We start from the raw sequence: 12,702 nt of genomic DNA, 5'->3' as shown, positions 1-12,702 counted from the left end.
AAAAAAAAATATTGATATTATTTTAATTTTAAAAAATAAAAATTCTACCAATCCTATTTAACCCTCCGTTCCTAATTTATTTTTATTTTTTTACATTTTTCTTGTTTTGTGTTATATATGTACATATATTTTTTAAGAAATTTTTTCTACTTGTGTACTAAATATAACGTAAATAAAAATTTTCAATATGTTTATTTCTAACACAAAACGAGAAAAAATGAGAAGTAGAGGGTTAGGTTAAGTGGGTAGAATATTTTTTTTAAAAATAATATCTAAATTAGTATTTGAGGGGAGGGTGAAGTAAAAAAAATTTAAATACTATTACAAAAGAAATTTAAACCAAAAAAAACTAAAAAAGGGGCATGGGTGGGGGAGGAGGGGGTGGGGTTGGAGGAAGTGATGGAGTGCGGTAAGAAAAGTATTTTACATTTTATTTTTGGATAATAATTTTAATCTTCAATTTTAACTAATATTAATAATTTATTTAATTTTTGTCAAGGGAGAATGTTTTATCCATATGGAGTGTGATATGCTTTTTTTAAAATAAAAGAGAGGGTGTATTACACACACACACCATGATGAGAGTGGTATAAAAAAGAGATGTGTGTTTCTCAAACTAATAAGTAATAGTTTAGGTGTGAAATTCACACTCTCAATAGTTTAGGTATGAAACTAAAATAAAATGATAGTTTAGGTGTGTTTTTGACACTTATCTCAATATATTTTATTGAAATCAAAATTTATAATATCATGATTCAAGTTTTATGGTATTTGATATGTATTTTTAAAAAGTTTGATAATATTTGATATTTATAAAAACAATACTAAAATACGAATACTCACCTAACTTTATATATATATAGAGAGAAAATGGCCAAAAGCCTCCCCAACCTATAGTCGAATTCTCAACTACACACCTATACGTCACGAGCATCCTATTATCCTCTTGAACTATTTTAAAATGGAATTAGTGTCACCCTATATGCTGAGGTGGCAAAGAAAGCGTATTCACTCTCTCAAAGAGAGTGAGAGACAATTTTTGTTTTGTTAAACCTTTAACTTTGAAAATAATTTGCCCTTTTCTTATTAAGTTTCTAATTTTTTTTTTAAAAAAAATATGTTATCTTTTACTTCTATTTATCTTTTCTTTTTAATTTTTTTTCGTTTTCTTTTTTTTTTTCCTCTTTAACCTTTCTCCGGATTTAAGTCACCGGAAAATTTCATAAACTTACTTCACTATTTAGCTGTCACTAATGCTATCTTTTTCCTCTCTCTTTTTTTTCAAAAGAAATTGACTCTCCTTTTAATCATAAACTTTAGTTTTTCATTCTCACACCACCAATTTTACCGCTTCCATGTCGCCATTTCTACCTTTCTTTTTCCATATCTAAAAACCCTCCAACTATCATAGTACGTGTTGTTATTGAATTTTGAGTAATAGTAGATTAAGAAGTATTTAAAAGTGAGACGTATAGATTAATTTCTTCTAAAACAATAAAATATACCTTTCGTAGATAGTGCCATGGCAACGAGATTAAAAATAGTGAAATACTTCAAATCACAAATTCACTTTGAATTTTCCTATCATCTCCAACTCCAATATGCCATCCAATTTTCGAAAACTAAATGACCACCCGAACTTATCAATCCTGTCATCTAATTCTTTGGTTGGCTGACTCAACTTTGATTCAACGATATTATCAAACTTCACTAAAATTATGAAAAAGAAAATAAACTAAAAAATAAAAAATAAAAAATAAAGAAAGAATATACGGAAGAAGAAAGAAAGAAGAATGTAATGTGCTTGTGAATTTCATATCAATGGAGAAAAAGTGTCAAAGAAAAGTCAAAAGGGGGATTAAAAATAAAAGAGAAAAAGAGAAAAGAAAATATAAAATAAAGATAAAGAATAATAACTTTTTTACTAAAAAAAATAAGATTATATTATGTGACAGGTGAGTGTATCTCACTACTTAACATAAATCTGAGTATGACCTTTTAAGGGGGTATATATTTCACTTTTAAAATGTTTAGGGGGATAATAGGACACCCGTGAAGTTGGAGTGTGTAGTTGAAATTTCAGGTGTAGATTGGAGGGGTTTTAGACCATTTTCTCTCTCTCTCTCTCTCTATATATATATATATATATATAAACTAATTATTTATATGTTGAAGTTTTGATTTAAATGTTTGTGTTGGGTGATTGATTAACAAAAACAATTGTTTGTACTTTATTTTGAATATTTTTACACGTATAAAGTATTAGTATGATATAATTGAGACGTTACTTAAAAAGTCAAAGTCGTAATTTTTTAATATATGAATACATGTAAGTTGTAGACTTGAAGTTGCCAAACTATAGTAAATGATTTACAGTACCACAAAATATCAAAATCGATCAAAATATCGAATTAATTTAATATGATAATGATATAATATTTTTAAAAATTACAAATCAAAACCATACCAAACTTTTCAATACTGTATCATGCTCACCCCTAAATTGTACTGTTATTTACTAGAGGCTGTTAATTTTTTGGAAATTTGTGTCATTGTGAATTGAGAATTTTATATTTTGCTAACATCATTTGTGAGTTATGAGTTATGACTATACATATATTTTTTAATCGGTCTCACATTACACTGCATATACGCAAAATAAAAGAACAAAAATAAATATTAAATATAATGATGCAATATTTATGATGTCTATATAAGCATTTATATATCTTTAAAAAAACACTATTAAATAATTCAGGGAGTAATAGGTCTTACCCAAAGTTTGAGATTGTTACAACTATTTCGGTCAAAATTCAGATATATTTTGAACCCCTTTCCCTTATAGGTAATAATAGTATACATGATAGTGAAGTATGTCTAATTATTGTATGACAAGAATATTTTTATTTTTGAAGAAATTAATTTTCTGTTTTTGCTTCTATATAAAAAACCAATTTTATTTTTTCCTAATAACAAGAAAACTGCTTCATTTAAAACAATATTTTCTGTTTACTTGCCAAACATCAAAAAGTAAATTAAGAAATTACTTATTTTTTAAAAAGAAATTTTACAAAAAAAACATTTTCCATCCTACCAAAAACACGCTTAATTTTCTTTAGAATCACTCAAATAAAGGACTTGATCACACTAGAGGAAAAAAGAAAATATGTTTACTTCTGTATTGTTTTCTAGAAGAGAAGAGGGTGGTGAAAATAATGATTGAGAAATTACTTTTGTTTATTCAACTTAGGTTTATAACGATGTTTAAGATATGGTTAGGTTAAGATTTATTCAACATGGGTAATTCTTTTACTTGAAGGAAAGGCAGAAGAAAAGAGGAAATATATAAGTGATTTTCTTGATAGAAAATATTGTATCATAAAATATTCTTAAACACTGTAGTGATGTAGTGGGGTAGATAGTGATCAAATTAGAATTTTTACTAAAGATATTTAAAAAATAAAAAAGTTATACATATAAAAATTTTAAGAAAGTTTAATATTAGATATAAAGTGAACCTACTTGCGCTTTCCTAGATCAGTCATTGACCTGAGGGTAGCATGTGAGGGTGATAGTGATAGGGACCGGGTGGCTTGGGGTGTGTTGGAGGGTCAGTAGAAAATAATAAATACAAAGTATTATTTATGAAACTTATTTTTTCTTTTTATTAAAAAATATTTTTCTCATATTTAAGAAACTAGTATGCGTGAAACAAAAAATTAAAAATTTGTTGATAAATAAAACATGATTTTTTGGGAAAATTGTATATAATAACAAACTATTAATTCACATTAAATGCTATAACCACAGTTTGACTTAATTGTAACCCGTAGCTAGGGGTGTTCACGGTTTGGATAAAAACCGATCCAAACCGAAAAACCAAACCAAACCGATAAAATAAAACCAATTTTATTTGGGTTTGGTTTGGTTTGGTTTTAGATTTTTGAAAACCGATAGTATTTGGTTTGGTTATGATTTTATTCGAAAAAAACCAAATAAATAACCAAACCGAACCGATGAATTATATACATATATTTTATTAATATACATACTTAATATATTGTTTTTATAAACAATTTTAAAGATCTTATACATATTTTCATTAAAATTTCTTTGTAATTTACTTATTGAAAGCAAAAATGTCCAAGATGAAACATTTATCTTATTGATTTCATGTATATGAGTGTCTATGACAATTCTTTGTGGGACTGAAAATGTTATTGTCTCTTCCTTCTAGGCCAATATAGTGAATTTTAAAGCTTTATTGATAGTAAATTTAGTAATCGAAAGTTTAGTAATTTAAGTCATTCTAACTATTTTTCATTTTGAATGGATTGTTGTCACTTTTTTCACATTTTAAATGAATTGTTTCTTTTATTTTTGTGTATGGTTAATAACCGAATAACCGAACCAAACCAAACCGAAATCGATAATCACCAAACCGATAAATGTATATTATATTTGGTTTGGTTTGGTTTTGTTAATTTTAAAACCGATTAAGTTGGTTTGGTTTTGGTTTTGACCAATAACCGATCCAAACCAACACGTGAACACCCCTACCCGTAGCAAACTATTGTCATTCGCCTCTCTCGCTATCTTTCTCGCTCGCCACTCTCGCCAGTCTCTCCCTCGCCTCTCTCGCTTTTATACAAACAAAATTGTATAAAATGTGTTCGTGTTTGTATACAGCGAGAGAAAACCCATATATATACAAATACGAATACATATATTTTCATCTTATACACTTATAATTATACAAATACAAATCTTCCCCTGCCCAGTTCTCTTTTGTCTTTCTCTCTTTCTCGCTTTATACAAACACAGATTATACAAATTATAATGTATAATTTGTTTTGTTAAAGCGAGAGAGAGATTTGATATACAAATATTTTATTTCGATTCAATTGTATACAAATTCAAATTTTATGCAGATATACAAACACATAAAATTGAATTGAGAGGCTGCCAACGATTTATACAAATGGTCTGCCAATGAAATTATACAAATCTAAGCTCCTGCCAGCATGCCAGCAGTGGTGGATCCAGGATTTAGAGTCTGTGGGTGCCAAATAGACTTACCGATTAAATTAATTTTATATTTGATTAAATTATTCATCTTTTTGATATATATCATAAATCAATCAATAAAATATAAATAATAAGATATTACACTTTTATTGAGTATTAATCAAATAAAAGAAAAGTCAAAGGAGTAATAATGTAATTAATTTAATTTAAGTCAATAGCAATTATAAACAAAATAAAATAAAATAAAATTGTGCCGTCTGCAGCAAATTTCTCAAAAAAATAGGTACAAATGAGATTCGAACTCGCAACATCAGCCTTCTAAAGTTACCCTCCTACAGTGACACCACAAGTCAGTTTTGTTCTGTAGGTGACACGCTTTATATATATATATACCTATGTATATATAGAGTTTCCGTCGAAATTCGGGGATGGCGTGGCACCCCCACACCTCTTCATAGATCCGCCCCTGCCTGCCAGTGAGTTATACAATCTGATGCTCCATAACAAACATAAAATTTGCTATGGAGCGCAATTATACAAACTATAACTATAACATACAAATATAATTTTTATATTTGCTATATGTGAAAGTTGCTCTTATTTTTTTCTAAAAAAAGACAATTCCTCCACGCAAAATCCTCCCCTAAGATCTACATATGTACTCGTACTCTTGATATAAAAATGTATTTATAATTAAGTTTCTTGAAATTAAATTTGTGTTGGAATATGTATCTAACCTAAAAAAAGATATTTCTTTTGTCCTAATTTATATGACATATTTTTTTTAATCGGTACAAAGAGAGACAAAGGTAAAGTGAAGAAAAAGTTGAGAGGGGTGATAAAACATGATATGATGCAACTTCAGATTACTAGGACATGCCTTTAGATAGAAAGGTGTGAAGGATATGTACTATGGTAAAAGATTAGTAGGTAACAATGTAGACTGTAGTGTGGTACATTGTAAAATTTCACGGGATATATTGTTGTTGTTGGGTCTCACTAATTTTGCAAAAAAAAAAAAGTAATATTTTATTTAAAAACTCATTTATTTCAAGGGTTGTGTTGAAACATTTTTAAGTCTTTTCATATTTCCTTAAAATTTGTGTAAAGTCAAATTACATCACATACATTGAAATTGAAAGAAACATAATTTTTTTTTTGAGTGATCAAAGAAAAATTCACTTGATTTTTTAAAAATCAATTTTTCAAATTTAAAACTCATCTTCAAAATCATTTCAAAAATTCAGGTATATAATAACTATAATCAAACATTTTTTGAAATTCATTTTTTAAAAATTCTGGCCAAATCCCTTTCATTCTGCAGGGACAAATAGTCCCTTTTAAAACTATTTTTTTTGTTTGATTTGTTTATAAAAATGAGTAATTAGTCTCAACCAATCCTCCCTTTAAATCCTCATCATCAAATCTTCCTTTCTTCTCTCTCACAAGGCCATATATAGAAAAAAGTTTCTAAAACATATATATATTCTCTTCAATTCTCATTTGTTTGAAAATAATGGGATGCAAGCAAATGGACAAATCAAAGCCAAAGCAAAAGCATAAGAAGGGATTATGGTCTCCATATGAAGACCAAAAGCTCAAAGATTACATCCTCAAACATGGTCATGGCTGCTGGGCATCTGTGCCAATCAATGCTGGTTAGCTAATTAGTATTCTCCCTTCGTCTGTTATATTAAAAATAGATGTTCACTTTTATTAATTTGTCAAGTTTTTGAAAAATCAAAAGATCGTCTATCAGTTAGTTTCTAATTTATCTTTATATTAACTATAGTCATTTTCCAGAATATTAAATTTATTTCAAAGGGGAATATAGTTAAATAATCATTTTATTAATTATTTTTTGACGGGATGTGCCAAGTCAAATATTGATTAGTAAAAATGGACGAGCGGAATACTTTGTATTCATTGTTTACTCGATAATATTCGACCCCATCTTTATATTGTTCACGTTTCAGATGTTCAGTAATCAGTACTGAATGTGTAGGATGTTTAGTCCTGCATCAATTGTGGGAAGGGAGAGGGAACTCCTTACATAGACTCGGACAAATCTTGGCTCTTAAGCTAATTTTTGAAGGTTAAATTAGGGCTAAGCTGATCTATTTTGTTGTGTCAGTGTATTTATCATGAAAAATGCCATATATTTACTCTTGGTTAAATTTTGCTCATTATTATATGGTACCAAAATTCTGTCTTTTTTCCTCTTATTGAATGGTTGACTATTTTTCCAACCTTTGACTTTTGTACTTCTATTAAGTACTAACAATACCAAAATATACAAGATTTTTTTAATATGACATCCTTGTTAGTAGTAAAATTAGCATCATTCGTAGCCCTTTGTCTATTTTTAATGCTTCATTTTCACAAGTGATTTCATTCAAGAGGTAAGACAAGTGTCTTAATATAATACATCACTTCATTTTAGATGACGGTGTTTGAACTGTAAAGTTCAAAAAAAAAAAATTAAAAAAAGACTTTAGAAATTTCTAATTTTAATTTTTAAACATATGCCAACCCCCAACTTGACGCGTGAATGTTAAAAGAAAATAAAATTAAAGATATAGTACATATGATTACACATATAATTTTGAATGTATTTATTTTATTAAAATTATTGAAAAGGAAAATATAAAATTAAAAAATAAGAACAACTTTTGCTTATGACAAAGGTACATCTATAGGAACAAATAGTATTGCAACAGAAGTCAACAAATAATAGAATTTCTGTTATGACAGAGAAATTCAACTAAATATAAATATATAAAAAAAATATTTATCAATTAAGACATTCTTTAAATTATATAGTTGACGTGCATCGTTGTATTTCTATCGAGGGCAAATCTAGTATCTAAGGTATATGATTCACAAGAATTCAATAATTTTTGTTTATACCTTATATTTATATTAAAATTTTTATAATTAATTTATTATGAACTCAATATTTTACATTAACTTGAAAACCTAAATTCGCTTCTAATATTTTTAATTTTTTTTTTTAAATTAGGGTTGCAAAGGACGGGAAAAAGTTGTAGATTGAGGTGGATTAATTATTTAAGGCCAGGCTTAAAGAGAGGGACATTTAGCACTGATGAGGAAGAGACAATCCTGACCTTTCATGGCATGTTAGGCAACAAGTAAGAATCTTATAAGTACTCTTTTAGTTTAATAAATATTTTTCATGAAATCTATAAGTTATAGATTCGAGTCATGGATTAATTATTAATGATTGTTATAAGTTGACTTTCTAATAGTCCACCCTATTTGGCTTTAATTGACAAACACTGCAGAAGTTGACTTTTTCCAAATAGTGAGAGACTTGTTAAATTCTTGTGACAAGTTAATTAATATAATTGGACAATGATTTATATATCTTAATTATGCCTTTCATTTTATTGGAATTCATAAGATAACAGACTTTGTCAAGATTCCTTTCTTTTGACAATTTTAGGGGTAGCCAATGGGTGGCTCAGATTAAATTTTATAAGTTAAAATGAATTGAATGAATAAATGAGTTATTATACTTAAAAAGCAGTTACATGTTATTGCGTTAAAGTCAATAACCATTCAGTGAATTGTCTTGTATTACTAAGTTTTCATTAGTTGAGTTGAGATAGATTAACTTAAAATAGACTAAATATTTGGTCCCAACTCAATCACCCAGTTTTATCTAGTTTACTTAATTTATTTGTTTTTATTTATAAAAAAGAAATAGTAAAAAATTATTCTTTTTATCATAGTTAATTTTGTTAATATATGTATAGGTGGTCTCAAATAGCACAATATTTACCGGGAAGAACTGATAATGAGATAAAGAACCATTGGCACTCTTATCTAAAGAAGAGAGTGCCCAAAATGAATGAAAATGAAGAAGGGCATGCTAGAACATATACAAGTGAAAATGGAGAATCTTCACCTTCCTCAATGAAATTGGCTTCCCAAAATTCAAGTAATATGAACTCATTTGAACAAATAGAAGGTTCATTATTAGCAGATACAGATCAATCTGTATCTGCTAATAACGAATTTGCACGAGAAAATTACAAAAACAATTTCCCCAAAGTGTTATTTTCGGAGTGGCTCTCATTAGATCAGTTTAACCATCAGGATATCAAGGTGAACACAAGTAATCAAGATCTTTCTAAGAATAACATTGGATGCAACAATTCAATGTTCCAATTAGATGCTTTCGCGCAATATGGTCCAGTACTAGCGATGAATGAAGTTATTACCAATGAAATAAATCGCGATTTTAACAATATGATTCAACAACCACTCAAGTTTGAGGATCAGATCTTTGTCAACGATTTTGAGGAATTTATATCCGGGGAATTTAATAGAAACGTCAATGATGTACATATAAATCATATTTTCTAAGTGCTTTACTAAAATAATGTTGGTAGATTTTTCGAAACTAATAATGCAGGACAAGAAAAACTAGTAATGTTATCATATCCTGATTTGCTCATAGAGTTGAAAGAGGCTTGGAGTTAAAAAAATAAAGCTAGCTAGTATATTTGTTGTCATTTTTTCCTTTACAATATGCTAAAAAAATGTCATTTCTATTGAGATGAATCAACATTTAAAATTTATGAATTCCTATCGTAATTTTAAGTTAATGATATAGTAATAATTGGGTTCACACTGAAATATTTGTAGATATTTTTACTTAATTTGTATATTGTTTTTTAAATTACTGTTGTTTGATAATTTTATTCATTCTTGTATATTATTTTATTGATTGATATGAGATATGTATACAATACACATATACTAAACTAGTTTTTTTTTTTTTTTCAAATGTGGAAATTATTCAGATTAATAATGAAATAACTTGTTCTAAAACTCACAAAACAATTGTGGACCTTTAGTTAATCCCAAAAAATTCTCTAATTCACCAAAATCCTCTCTTTATTATTCTATAAAAAGCTGCTAAGTTCTCCAAGTCCTACGAATTCAAGATATCATATTGTTTTCAATTCTTCTTTTGGTTTTGCCGGCACAGTCTGAGTCGAAGTTTAAAGTTTATGAATTCTGAACTTATCGCAGAAACCATATTCCTTATAATTATTGGGCTAAACTATTACATATATTTAATAGATTTTTCTAATATAAATAAAAAAATTAATTAAACAAAAGTTACTCGGTTCGAAAGAAGGTGTAACTAATACTCTCGCTCCGCATCCTTTGACCTACTGCGGATGTTTGATAGTGTTAATTGGTTGATATTTCACTTAAAATGTCCCCAGCTGGTGTTTGATGTTGTAATTAAAAAGTTANGTTGTATATGATTATGAAAGCGTTAAGTATTATTGATACAATGTGTGGTATTTATACATGAACAAGTATAGAAGATAAAGAAGTCTATGGAACGTGAGAGACCTAAAGAGAAGAGAAATAACTACGTATATGACTCAAACATACTAACGTACTAGGACTCTATATCCTTATCCTTATCATGCCCCCACAACATCGGCTCAATTTGCTTGAGACCGATGTTGCTAACAAGGTGGACAAAGGACCTTTTGGGAAGTGCTTTAGTTAAGGCATCTGCTAGTTGAGCTCCTGTTGGAATGTGATGAACTGAAAATTTTCCACTTTCCACTTGGTCACGGACAAAATGAAAGTCAATTGCAACATGTTTCATTCGACTGTGAAAGACTGGATTACGGCACATGTAAGTGACACCAATGTTATCGCAAAAGACCTTAGGGGGACAAGGCAGCTTGACCCGAAGTTCTTGCAGTAGGTTGGTTAGCCAATTTAGCTCAGCTACAACACTTGCTACAACCCTGTATACCGCTTCTGTTGAAGATCTGGCAACAATGCGTTGCTTGTTGGAGCACCAACTAATTGGATTCTTTCCAAGAAAATAACGTAGGCTGAAGTGAAGTGTCTAGTATCGGGAATACCACCCCAATCTGCATCTGAGTATGGAAGTAACTGAGAAGAGTTACCACGTTTGAAGTGAAGTCCATAGGTTATGGTTCCTTTTAGATAACGAAGAAGCCTATTTGTTGCTTACCAATGCTTAGTTGATGGAGAGTGTTGGAATTGAGCGAGCTTGTTTATCGCAAAGCATATATCAGGCCGTGTAAAAGTGAGGTATTGCAATGATCCAATGACTTGCCTATAAAGTGTAGCGTCTGCCGAAGGAGAACCGTCATCCAAGGATAAAATTTCACTTGTGGACAGAGGAGTGCTCACACTGTTTGCATCCAGCATATTGAACTTGCTGAGTATGTCCGCAATGAAGCTACTTTGTGTGAGAGTCAATCCATTATCATTCTGGATAACTTCAACACCTAGAAAAAAATGTAAAGGACCAAGATCCTTAATGGAAAATCTATCACCCAACAACTTAATTGTTGCATAAACTTCCGAGTTGTTAGAGCGTGTAACAACAATATCATCAACATAGATCATAACAAAAATGAGAGAAATATGAGACCATTTGATGAATAAAGAATCATTAGATTTGGAACGAGTAAAGCCACATGATAAGAGGAACTTCTTTATTTCAGTATACCATACGCGTGGTGCCTGATGAAGTCCATAGATAGACTTATGTAGTTTACACATGTGATTAGAGAATCGGGGATCTACAAATCCAGGTGGTTGTTACATGAAAATGACATCATGTAGAGTACCATGTAAAAAGGCATTGTTTATGTCAAGTTGACGCCACCACCATTTAAGAGACACAACTAGGGACAAGATGAGGCGAATAGTTATTGTTTTAATAACTAGACTGAAGGTGGAATGGAAGTCAATTCCAAGACGCTGATGAAATTCTTTTGCCACTAATCTAGCTTTATAACGCTCTATGGATCCATCAGGCTTGTGTTTGACACGAAACACCCATTTGCACCCAACTACGTTTTGAGAGGGAGTAAATTGAACCAATGACCAAGTTTTATTTTTAAGTAAAGTGATGTGTTCTTCTGTCATAGTAGCCTATCATTCAGGATATTTGGATGCTTGACTAAAGGTATTTGAGGTAAGCGGAATGTGTTTTACGGTGGAGGTTGCAAGGTAATCAAAAATCACTTTGGGTTTGAAAATATTATTTTGAGACCTAGTGACCATTTGATTTGATGGTGTATCAGGAGCTGGTTGTGGAGATGCATATGGACTGTTATTTTGAGAAGGAGAAAAAAACAAAGAATGTGTAGGAGGACATACAGTGGAGCCGAGTGGCACGTCATCTTGATGGCCTTGAGTGTGCGATCCACTAGTAGACATGAAGTTGACTAAATCAGTAGTAGCAAGAATTGGAATTGGGTCTGCAACAATAGGAGGTGAAAGAGATTGTGATTAAGAGGAGGAGCCAAAAGGGTCATCTGGACACAACCATTTTTCCATGTGCGAGACTTGTGGACGTGAGAACTAAGGATAGTTGGTTGTGAATGGAAATATATGTTCAACGAATACAATATGCCTAGAGATTAAGGCTGGGCACCGGACCGGGTTGTACCGGTACCGGTCCGGTACCGTTCCGGTACCATTCCGGTTCGTTCCGGTCCGGTAGTATTCGGGACGGAACGGGACACCGTGAGCCGGTACACGGGACGGAACGGTACCACAATTTGATACCGGTGTACCGGTACCGGTACATCCCGGTTTATTCCGGTTCGGTTCCGGTCCGGTCCGGTTCCG

General features: G+C 30.3%; 3 protein-coding genes across 3 annotated transcripts in view; 1 reads left to right on the top strand and 2 right to left on the bottom strand.

The window, feature by feature from the left end:
• LOC125871115 (uncharacterized) overlaps positions 1–12,702 on the bottom strand; it is a 367,917-nt gene that overhangs the window by 343,849 nt on the left and 11,366 nt on the right. The gene's annotated exons all lie outside the window — the stretch shown is intronic.
• LOC125871150 (transcription factor LAF1-like) lies at positions 6,545–9,420 on the top strand. The gene is made up of 3 exons (XM_049551747.1): positions 6,545–6,686; positions 8,051–8,180; positions 8,808–9,420. Exons 1-3 carry the CDS (start codon positions 6,545–6,547, stop codon positions 9,418–9,420), a joined length of 885 nt encoding a protein of 294 aa, XP_049407704.1.
• LOC125859164 (uncharacterized) overlaps positions 10,475–12,702 on the bottom strand; it is a 7,739-nt gene continuing 5,511 nt past the window's right edge. The window contains exons 2-3 of the mRNA XM_049538872.1: positions 11,069–11,348; positions 10,475–10,892 (exon numbers count right to left, since the gene is read on the bottom strand). Of these exons, the coding sequence (XP_049394829.1) occupies positions 10,475–10,892; positions 11,069–11,348 (698 nt within the window). The remainder of the gene's footprint in view (positions 10,893–11,068; positions 11,349–12,702) is intronic.

The sequence above is a fragment of the Solanum stenotomum genome, chromosome 1 (genome assembly GCF_019186545.1).
Source record: "Solanum stenotomum isolate F172 chromosome 1, ASM1918654v1, whole genome shotgun sequence".
In the NCBI taxonomy this organism is placed as follows: domain Eukaryota; kingdom Viridiplantae; phylum Streptophyta; class Magnoliopsida; order Solanales; family Solanaceae; genus Solanum; species Solanum stenotomum.
Note: the sequence above shows the minus strand (reverse complement) of the source record. Positions and strands in the feature narration are given on the sequence as shown.

What these genes read in the sequence shown, in the direction of transcription:
- LOC125871150 (XM_049551747.1), top strand. Translation starts at nt 6,545, where the DNA reads ATGGGATGCAAGCAAATGGACAAATCAAAGCCAAAGCAAAAGCATAAG. An exon ending in ATCTGTGCCAATCAATGCTG is followed by an intron (nt 6,687 to 8,050) that starts GTTAGCTAATTA and finishes TTTTTAAATTAG; the next exon opens with GGTTGCAAAGGACGGGAAAA. An exon ending in CATGGCATGTTAGGCAACAA is followed by an intron (nt 8,181 to 8,807) that starts GTAAGAATCTTA and finishes ATATATGTATAG; the next exon opens with GTGGTCTCAAATAGCACAAT.